General features: G+C 35.7%; 1 protein-coding gene across 2 annotated transcripts in view; it reads right to left on the minus strand.

Moving 5' to 3' along the window:
• The window catches only part of LOC6051933 (cytochrome b5 reductase 4), a 79,024-nt gene extending 67,503 nt beyond the window's left edge, over positions 1-11,521 (minus strand). The window contains exon 1 of one of the 2 annotated variants that reach the window (XM_038254413.1): positions 11,372-11,521. In XM_038254413.1, coding sequence (XP_038110341.1) covers positions 11,372-11,504 — 133 coding nt within the window. In that variant the 5' untranslated portion in view covers positions 11,505-11,521. Of the gene's footprint in view, positions 1-3,964; positions 4,319-11,371 lie in introns of those variants that run through there. The other variant, XM_038254411.1, reaches the window with a different exon arrangement.
• Between the last annotated feature and the right edge of the window lie 138 nt (positions 11,522-11,659).

Here is an 11,659-nt window from a genome sequence, read left to right on the forward strand (position 1 = left end):
AAAACTGATTAGAAAGTTGCCAAACTAGCATCTTAACTTTTTTTACCGTGTTTTTAATCATGTGCAATCGATTCCTCAGGAAACTTTATGTAAAAAACAGACTTTTGACGAATTTTTGCTCAGGCTCCTTTTGCGTGGCAGGTCTAATTTGCGATTTGTACCCCTTTTTGCCCACTTTACAGTGATCAAAAAGGTCTTAAATAGAAACGAGAAATGGGTTGACACCCTGTAGATGTGACACCCTGTCTTTCAATCATGTCAAAATTTCTTGGAATAAGTTGCTTAACAACTTTTCCTAAGACACCAACGCTTTAAAATGTCACCAGTAGAAGTTAGGGCTTGGTTGACACCCTGTAGGTGTGTCACCCTGCATGTCAATAATTTTAAATAAAAGCCACATTCATATACAACAACTTTTCCTAAGACACCATTTTGCTAGGTTGCTTCCTTATTACGTTAAAAATAAGATTTCGAAATATCTACCGAAGTACTGGCAGTGTTGGCAAGAAATATAATTTTCATCACTTATTTTGAAATGCCTCTTTTAAAAACTCTGTATCTTTTTTCAGGAGCAAGATAGGACCATACTTTCTTCGGGAAAGTTTTAGAGGACATTCAGGGCTATACTTCTACGATGTTAGTTTTTAAATTGAGTGAAAAATGAAAATTATAGAAATTAAAATGTAAAAAAGAGGGTTTTCCCATACAAATTTCCATACAAATTTGAATCGCTTTGCGGAAAGCCGGGTCAAACCCAATCGCTCCCAAAATTTGGGGGGTTGTTTGGGGGCCCAAATGGGACCGGAAAATGCCTGTTCTGATTGAATTAGTCCATTTTGAAATTTTCCCATACAACTTCAAGCCACCCTACTGATCAATTTAAAAAATGTCGAGTTGTGTCATATTCGAACGAGAAGCTTCATTACTTGAGTGTACTGTTTTGTGATAACCAAATTACACATTGGGCGTCATCCATAAAGTACGTCACGCTCTAGGGGGGGGAGGGGGGGTTGTTGCAAGTGTGACAAAGTATGACAAGGGGGAGAGGGGGGGTACGTAAGACTGTGACGTCACGCTAGACTATTTATTTAATATTGATCTTTTTTTTAAATATAGCTTTAAAAATTTAATGTTTGATAACTTTTACTCATAAATCAAACACGATTCAAGGCTTTATGAAACAGAGTTTTTGATGATAGATTTAATATGCTTCAAAAAACTGTGATGATGATTTTTATCACTGCAACATTGAACAAAATTTAAAAAATCCAAACGCAACCTGTAAAAATTAAAAACATTCTCGAATGAATTCCGAATTTCAAAATCATCCTTTTTATAAATCATGCCACACAGTAAAAAAATGTGTAAATTTCGAAGCTGTGTTTTCTGAAGGTTGAATTTTACAGATTTATTGATGTAAATTTACCTCAATGACTCAAAAAGTGTCATTATACCAGAAAAGTGGTAAAATTACTCATTTTCATAGGTAAAATTACACATTTTTTCTGACATAAAAGATGTACCCCTTCCCAGATGTAATATTACCATGATTTTTTTACTGTGTAAAATTGTACAAAAAACAAGATAGTGCGGAGGGGGTCCGACAAAACGTGACGTACTTTCTGAGGGGGGGTCAGAGCCAGCGTGACAAAGTGTGACATAGGGGAGGGGGTTAATTTTGGCCTATTTTAGCGTGACATACTTTATGGATGACGCCTTGGACCTTTTGAAAAAGTACGCCCCGCAGAAAAAAAGACTCCAAAATGGCCAATCTGTTGACGAAATAGATAAAAATTACCACATTTTCGTTGGGATCAAATAACCCAGCAAATATTTGCCAAGGAACTACAATAACTTTCAGCACCAAATTGAAAAAGGGGACTATTAAGAGGATCACCTATAATGGATTCATGTGTTGGCGTCGAGCAAATAAAACCCTTTATAATCACTTCCTCCCGGTAAGGGGACACTCCCTTTGTCACCGTATGGTGACTGTGTTTTTTTATGACGTTGTTGGTGTGCTTCTTATGGGCAGTCACGTCCATGCTATTTTTCCTCTTTTTCCGATTTTTACTTAAAGCTTTCCGTGCTTCTTCGGTGCGCGCAGTCGAGCATTAAATTTGCCATCGCTGTTACACACACTCTTGCCGTAAGTTCAAGCAGACAAGGGGATACGTGACCTAGACCTTCGGAGCACTCGAGAGAGAGTGTCTTCCGGTACGAGGATCTTGATGGGTCACCCGAGCTGGGTGGAGTGGGAGTTAATCCCACTAATATCTAAACAATGACGTGGTGTCGGAACTACGGTCTGTCCCAGGTGGGAGGGTGTTGACACATTGGCAGGTACCGGAAGAAGAGTGATGGTCTTTGGACCTTGCTCTGGACGGGGAGAGAGAAGAAGACGACGTCGATACCGGTAATTAATCATTAGGGTGTTTCAGCCAAACAAAAAAGTTCTCAGAATCAGGCAAACCGAGGTCCCCCTTGTAGAGGATACCCATAGGGACTCTCATGCCAAATATCAGCCCATTTGGTTGAGAATTGGCCTGTCCCCAGCGGTTTAAAGTTTACATGTAAATTACTATGGGATTTTTATGCTTTTCGTTCAATCGTTCCTACAGGTCTGGGGACAGCATGGATTCACTCGAAATAATGACAGGTGTGTAGGGGATGGTCCAATGAACAAATTCCAGAAGGAATTAGCGTTGTCCATTCTGTCCCCAAGGTGCGCATTGGATCGACGTCCGGTGTCTCCAGAATCAACGATTCACCCTTCAAATGTACGCATTGTCCTTAGTATGCTATGACGGCTGGGTGAAAATTACGGACGCCTCATGTCAGAAGGTGAAGCCACGTGGCAGAGCATACACTCAAGTTTTGGCTCAGAAACATTCTTTAAAGTAATAAAATTACAATTATTGATGTTCCTGCAACAATTTGAGTTATTCTAAATAACGTAATATGATGATTTTGTAATAATAATGCAATCGATGCTTCTATACGTGTTCACCGCCTGACATAGGGCGTCGTAATTTTCACTTAGCCGTCATAGCATACTAAGGACAATGCGTACATTTGAAGGGTGAATCGTTGATTCTGGAGACACCGGACGTCGATCCAATGCGCACCTTGGGGACAGAATGGACAACGCTAATTCCTTCTGGAATTTGTTAATTGAACCATCCCCTACACACCTGTCTTTATTCCGAGTGAATCCATGCTGTCCCCAGACCTGTAGGAACGATTGAACGAAAAGCATAAAAATCCCATAGTAATTTACATGTAAACTTTAAACTGCTGGGGACAGGCCAATTCTCAACCAAATGGGCTGATATTTGGCATGAGAGTCCCTATGGGTATCCTCTACATGGGGAACCTCGGTTTGCCTGATTCTGAGAACTTTTTTGTTTGGATGAAACACCCTATTAATCATGCTTCCGGTTGTGCCAAAAAAGTGGAAGACGGTCGAAGCTGGTCCAGGTAATTCCCAATCAAACGTTTTGCTAAGCTACTTGATTACTTTGTTGCAGGGTTGCTTCATTAGATGGTTGATTGAGCGTTGATTAGAAGCTGGTACATGTGGCCAATTCTGACGAATTGCCTATAGCAAAGCATTTCAATTAAGTCAGATTAATGTTAATGAAATTGTGTTTTGATTGCTTTCTTAACTGAGAAAATCACGTATTAGTTGCTATAATTGATTATGTAGCTGTTATTTTCAATGTTCAACATTGTTTTCAAAAGATTTGATTGAAAACCCCAACTTGAATTCAATCTTCAAAGTCGATTTTCATTCACCAAAAATGCTCATTGCTCAAAAACATTTCCCAGGATTAATGGCGATGAGGTTGTTGAATTAACTTTCTTCGAAACGTCATGACCAAGTCACGACTTCACCACCCACCGAATACAATTCCTTTGTTTCCCTTCCAATTTAAGGTTAAGCTACCCACAAAATACTCACCTTCATCACCATCTTCTTCCAGCTGTCGCTCCGGTTTCCACTCTTCACCGTCCTCCTCATCACCTTCCCCCTTAACCTGCTCGGAGGAGCTTTTCACTTTCGCTTTCGCCGCACTTTTCTTTGCGGCCACCACCGCCAGGAATGTCCGCCTCTTGCCACTCTTGACCGCCTTCTGGTCGCCGTTTCTGGAGACCACCGATTCGGCGTCGTCTGCTGCAGCTTCGCCGTCACCATTGTTGACATTTTTCCGTTTAAATAGTTTCAACCAGCTGCAAAAGCTCATACTGATGCACCAACAGAGGTCGCTGGACGGGCGGAATGCGCCCAACAGTATGCAACCTCTTTTTGGGGGGGAGAAGACGCCAGGTGACGCTGCGGAGATATCGAACGACACGGTGGCGTGGATTTCGCTGGTAAAGGGTGATAGTTTTACCACTTTCCTCGGGCAGACGAGAGTATCGATTTTCCGGTTTTGGGGAGGCTTTCACTGAATCGTCAACTGTGGTGTCGTCGACGGAGTGGATTCTGGTGGTATTAGAGTCCAATGTTTGGGATGTTTTGAGGACATTTCGCAGTGAACGTTGCCAGTTGAATTGATGTTTGCTTTGTCGCCATTGTTGGAACGGTTCATTGTGTAAATCGTGAGTTCACTTTATTTACTGTTTGGATTGGCACATTTCATGAAAAATGAAAGTAGATAGATTTGGGTCGAAACTTCTTAAATTTTAAGAGAGTTTCACCCAATGAAACTATCCTGCTGTTCAACCTTGTCTTCAGCTATACGATTTCCCCCTCAAGATCCAATGATTTATTCAAATGTGTGAATTCATGTCACTGTTATCAACCAAACACAGATAACGCCAGCATTTCCTGATTGTGTTTTCCTTCACCACCAAAGGCGTCGAAATAGAGCAAAATTTCGTTCCGTTGTTTAGCAATGTTGGCTGTCCATTTCACCCCCGCCTCCGGAAAACCAGCATTGCACACGCGTTTTATAGCCAGACGTGACAAATTTATTGCTGATGGAGAAAAACTTTTTCTTCTTTGTCCCGTTTTATCACCAACCATTCGTCATGCATATTGTGAGATCTTGAAATAGGAGGAGGAAAAATAGTTTTTCCTACCACCCCGGCGGACGTGTTTTATCTGATTGGTTTGCATCTGGCATTCCGTCACACAGCGCACCGGAAACCGGAAACTTGACGATGGAGAGCCGCACTTTGGAACGTGCCGTGAACCCGTGTGCTTGGCAAGTGATCAAATTAAGTTTTAACAATTGGATTGTAGAGTTCCACAAATGGAGCAATTTTTGAAATAGGTTGGTTTTTGTGTAACACATCCACGTCTACTACTACACCACCGAATTTAATTATTAGTGAAACTAACTTAAAAATCGATTACCATTTCTTAGAGACATTCCTGGGTGTATACCCAGCAGTTTAATTCTTTAAAAAAAATACAAAATGTGATGATTTGTTACGTTTTTCAGTAAAGTGTCTTGAAATTCTTTTAAACAAAATTTGAATAACAATGATCGTTATTTGAACATTTTATAGTTTTTTCACCTCCTTCAAAATTATTTTAGATCCATGAAGATTTTACTCATTAAAATAGCAAATACAATGCCGTTCAATCCGATATTTTAGTAAAACAGTTTGACAAATTCTCCACTTTTACCATCATTTTTTTTTGCCAGCAAACAGATTATAAAACCTGTTTTACATACATTTCAAATGTCTGATTTTAAAACTTACTTTATCAACTCAGTGCATTTTCCGGTTGTAAATAAATTGTTTATCCTATACTATTGTATAGAGCATGTTTAACGATAGATTTATCGAGGCTCTATAACGATAAAGATAGTTCTATCGTTATCGTCGGAACTATAATGATAATCTATCGTTATTTCGATAATTATATCGGCGATAATCTTATAAAATCTCAAAAATCTTTCTAAAATGGACAACCATGATAAATTTCCAATGCTTTTACTAAGAATATATCTAGAATTTTTTTGAATAGGTCCTTCAAACATATGAAACGCAATAGCTTATTGGACCTTTAAAAAAACTGTAGAATATTTTCTTGAGATGTTGTATGTTTCAAAGTTTCAATACTCCAATTTTTTTATAGGCTAGCGTATTTTTTCGAAAGAAATAAAATTTTCATGATTTGCAACAAGGGTATAAAATGAAGCGAAATTGTGTATGCTTTTTAACTTTATTAGCGTTTTTTTTTAAATCTATATTTTTGTTTCAATTCTATAATTATAACAAAATACCGCATTTATTAAAAAATACTCAAGTTTTCAAAATTTGCAGTATGGGTTGGGTATCTAACGAAGCAAATTATGTTGACATTTTCACTTTATAAATTTTATGTAGTTAAAAATTAAAATCTTCACAAAATACCGTTTATTTTCTAAAATTAAAAAAAATTCTAAATTTTAAATATGGGTATCAAACGAAGCGAATTATCCATTTGAACATTATTAGAGTTATTCTGAAAATACTAAATTTTTCACAATATACCGTATTTTTCGAAAGTTCTAATTTCATAATTTGCAATATGAGTATCATACGAAACGAAATTTGGTATGCATTTATTATTTTTTTTAAATACTCAAATTTTCAAAAAATACCGTATTTTTTCGAAATTACTTGAATTGCAAACTTTAAAGGTATTAAACGAAGCAAAATTTGATATGAAGCATACACAATTTCAGTGTATGCATGGAGCATGCAAAATTTCACTTCGTTTGATACCAAATTATGAAAATTTCAGTACTTTTGAAAAAAAGCTATTTTGTGAAAATTTTAGTATTTTCCAAAAAAATCTCTAATAATGTGAAAAAGCATACAAAATTTCGTTTCTTTTGATAACAATATTGAAAATTTAGTTTTTTTTTGTTTTTTTGAAAAAATATGGTTTTTGTGAAAATTTTAGTATTTTTCAAATAAATACTCTAATAATGTGAAAAATCATACAACATTTCGCTTCGTTGAAAATCCATGTTGTAAATTATAAAAATTTGAGTACTTTCGCAAAAAATACGGTATTTTGTGAACAATTTTGAGTACCGTAATCAGGGTGACTTTTTATCAGGGGGTGAGATTGCATTTTTGTATGACCCAATGTATTTATAGTTTTAAACTTACTACATTTTCAAAAAAGATATTCTTAGTGAAAGAATTGTAATTTAACATAATATAGTTGAATAAAGTCAATTTTAGAAAGATCGATAGATCATCGTTATCGTCGGGACGATAAAGAAACTAAATTGAAAATGTAACGCCCATTTTTAAAAGTTTTGAAGCAACAATATATAAGAAATAATATTTTTGTTTATACCGAAAATTAGACAAATATCAATGAATTTTAAAATATTTGTTTCCTCGAAAGTTGTATGTCTATTTCTCATCTTACAAAATTCAAAATTCGCAAAAGTCCAAAAGGTTACAATACAAAAGTAAACGTTGGACAATGTATTTCAAATAATTAACAATCATTTGTACTTGTTTATTTTTTAATTTAAATTAAATTTTCAGCAATAACTATTTTTTTGCCTTCTTTTTTTTTGGGGAATTTAGCTTCAAAAACCAATTACCGCTATCTCGAAATTTTTCAAAAATGCATATTTTTGGAATCTAACTTTTGTGAAAAGAGTGAATAGAAATGGTTATTTTTTATTGCTGTTTTTTTTTGAGTTCTGAATAGTCCTTATTATAATCTACAAATTTGCCGAAATTAATGGATATAGTTTCATCCAAATAAAAAATACAAAGGAAAATCGATAGGCGAAAACTTGTTAGTAAAAAAAAGCAAAGCAATCCACTTTAACGACCCCCGGGTCTTTTGTGGTCTCTGTTGCAGGTTTCTGCTCATTTCTAGACGTCCGAAGGTTATGTGTGGTGAGTCACTCAAAACGCTTTTACGCTAATGGTCCGACGTTTTACTTTCCCATCCGATAGAAGGCTGTTGTTAGTAACTGACCCTTGAATAAAAAAAATAAAATATAACCTTGAACACAGATCGTAACCAAAATGAATTGAGAAGTGTATTACAAATCCACAAAACAAAACGGGCATTTAATTTTTATTTCTGATTTTGACTTCTGAGAAGTCTTTTCTAAAAGATCATTTTTTTTATGGTATCGAAATATGATAAAATTTTGCAAGAATAAATTAGTGAAATAGAGAGTGGAGAGAACAATTTAAAAGTGATGCATTATTTTTATCGAATTAAATCCTCTAGAAATTTACAAATTTCTTATTTGCACTTGACCAAAAGAACAGGTTTCTATAACGACCAATCATTTTCTTCTGGGAATTGCTTCAAGTGAAAATGTTTTCAAACATAACGATTACACGATTCCCAAGAACACACCAAGCAAAAACAAAAGCAAAGCTCGTTCGAAAGGACTTGGCAAGTAAAAACAACACCTCCTTCCTCAATTCTTCCTGCTCACAGTCAACACCAAGCAGCAGTCACAAACAAAAACAAACGCGTTCGCTCTTCTCGAATTACACTTCTTCTTTGCAGTGCACTCTGCATCCTCTCTCTCTCTCTCTCTCTCTTTGGCACAAGCTCGTCAAAGTTCACTTCCAAGGATTCTCAAGGATGCACAACGCCATGGCACGAGCAGTAGTGGCCTTGTTGACCAAGTGCTGCGATATAATTGATGCCCCACTGATTCGAAATTCAATTAAGGAGGATGAAGTTTGCGTAGGATCGCCGTCGCCGCCGGCATCACAATGTTCGTTCTCTCTTTCTGTGGGCAGCTGTTTTTTCCGGAAGATTTTCTCACTCACGTGGAAAACTCGTACTATCCTTCGAGCAGAATCCGATTCTGGTACAAAAAAAAAAACGGGGGGAAAACCTGGAGAACGCCCCGAGGCAGACGAATCGATCCACACAGAAAAAAGGATGGCACGAAAAAAAAAAACCACGGAAGATAAAACCACGCGAGAAAACCGATTTTTCCGACTTTTCTGAGGTTGCGACAACCGGAACGACCCCGTTGGGATAGGTCCGAACTCGGGTCGCGACGAGCGAGCACTGAGCGGTGGAATGCTACGTCGCGTCGTGTTTTATACCAAATACCACCAAGAAGAACAAGATTGCCGGCCCGCTCGGTAGCTTTTCCTTTGAGCGTGTGTGTGGGGAAAAGCCGAAAGCTCTCGGCTCGGCCGCCATCCCGGAAGTGTGTGGCTCTGTTTCGGTAAGGGAATGCCGGAGCAAAACAAAAACAAAGAATCGTTTTTATCAATGAAAAGCTCCGCGCTTCGGTGTTTTTCGGCTGGAAAGCGGTTGCATAACCGTTCGGGTAATGATGTTGGATGTTCTTTGGATGGGAAGAGCATAGACGAAAGGGAATTTTACACGCACACTAGTATATGTGTGAAAGAAAATGTTGATGTTGTCGGTTGCATAACGGGTTAGTGGAATGTGCTTGGGAAATAGTGAGGTATAATCGAAAAAATAGGACAATTTTGAGAACAAACCATGACTTTTTTTTGGAGATAATCATATTTGCAGGTATCCAAAAAGAAAAACGGATTTCTTAGAAGATGCATTTTTCTTATTTATTGTCAAATGTAACTTTTTCCTAAATCTGTAAAACTGAAAAGTTACTTAAGACTTATATTTTGGATGTTTTTTTTTTGCTTAAAAAACAAATGCCTCGATGCTAACCAATAGTTTTGTTTAAAGATTTAGCATAAAATGGCATAAAAATCAAATCATGATAACTAAAAAACCAGTAACGATTGCTGAATTTTCAACAATTGATCAACAATTTCAATCTGGCAAAAGAATGTTACTGAATTTTCAGTAAACAAACTGACATTTCTTTTGGTGAATTTTCGGTTGTTTTGACAACCTTTTTACTCAAATTTCAGTCAATCATCTGTCTAAATTCAAATATTAATTAAAATCAAAATTGCTGAATCGCTTACTAAACTTCCAGTTGATGAAAATTTAGTGAAACTTTATTACTGAAATAAATTGCTGTGTAGGTACAAAAACATTTATACAACTCAAAAATATGGTCAAAATCCTTTATCCATCTGTGGAATTTGTAAAATGGAATCAAAATAACATATTGCAATAAATATTGGAAGTAAATTAAAAAAAAAACATTTAAGTATCTCTTGTACTAGTATTTCTTGAGATGTCAATTTAAAGTAAAATCATACATAAACTTTGAACAGCTTTCAAATTAACATGAAGAGATATTGCCTTAACCATTGAAAACATCATTGGCCTAATGGAATGTTCCTGTAAAAATCACGCTTAGAAAATGTAATATTTTACTTTTCCAAAATTAACAAATTCCAAGATAAATTTAAAAAATACTAAATCAAAAAGTAGAACCTGATCAAAAGACGAACTAAAAATACCATGCTTCTCCACCGAAATGAGTTCTCAGTAGATTTAGCTGGAGAAGCATGGTGCTCTACTGCCGCAATATTTTTTCGAAAATTTATTATTTTCCCGTATTCAGGAGGTCATTTTTAGCAACATATGTTCTACGAAAAACTTTACTTCTGATGTTTTTGGTTTTTCTTGTTTAATTGTTAGTATTTTTTTTGCTTTTATCATGTTTATTTTATATTTATTTTTGATATAACTAAGCTTGTACTACCATTTCCTATTATTATCTTTTGCTTTTTTAAATTTTTTTTCATGTTTTTACAGCCAATTTTTCTTTTTTTTGCTTGTTTTTCACATGTTCTGCTATAGAACGCCATGGTCATTAAAATTGTTTAAAAATGAGTAGTGGCATAGTCTGGGACATTACAAATATTACTGCATACTTATGTTTACAAAAAATATAGGAAATATTAGTGAAAAACACAGCCATAGTTGACCCCTAAAAAATTATATTTTCAAAAACATTGGCAAAGTCACGTAAAAAAATTCCAACTCTAAAATTTACTAAATTTTTTAGTTTTCTTCTGTCCATTGCTTTATAATGTTGAAAAAATTGTTGAAAAATGGATTGTTGGCGATTTTTTAGATCGTAGTCCGTCTAGATGCGGGGTTGGATTGTATTTTATTTCAAGTCTCCTCCCTCCTCCTTTAAAATTTTCAAAAAATCAAATGCAAAAGAAAAAATATTGCTTTAAATTAAAATTTTCATTGAAAAAAGTGTAACGTGTATAACGTTTATTCTTGTATTTTTTATCAAACTATTATCACTATTTGCTAACTTTGAAACTACATATGGAGCCACATGAAATCCTTTCATAAATTCATGATAATCTACATTCATTTTGCTTGAAAACTTTGGATATTGGACCAGAAAAATTATCTTTTGTTTTTTTGTGAACTATTTATACACTATTTTGAATATAGTTTGTTTTTAGGAAAGTTAATATTTTTCTGATTTTTATTTTCACATACCTGTTGCCGATCCTGTCGGCTGTTGCCTTGTTGAAGATTTGACTTGCGCCACCGGCGTTTTGATCGGTGACGTTGAAGCATTCTTCACAGTCTTTCCAACACTTGGCACCTGTAAACTGCTGCTTCCTTCCATGTTTAAATAAGTTGAGTTTTCTGTAAAAAATAAGAAACAAAAATTGCTAATTAATTACAACTCTTGACTGGTTTATCCTATACGCTCCCACTCCTCCCAAAAAAGAGTATTGCCCGTTTCTCTCAATTTCCCGCGATCGATTCTCTCTGTTTTGT

The sequence above is a fragment of the Culex quinquefasciatus genome, chromosome 2 (genome assembly GCF_015732765.1).
Source record: "Culex quinquefasciatus strain JHB chromosome 2, VPISU_Cqui_1.0_pri_paternal, whole genome shotgun sequence".
Taxonomy (NCBI): Eukaryota; Metazoa; Arthropoda; class Insecta; order Diptera; family Culicidae; genus Culex; species Culex quinquefasciatus.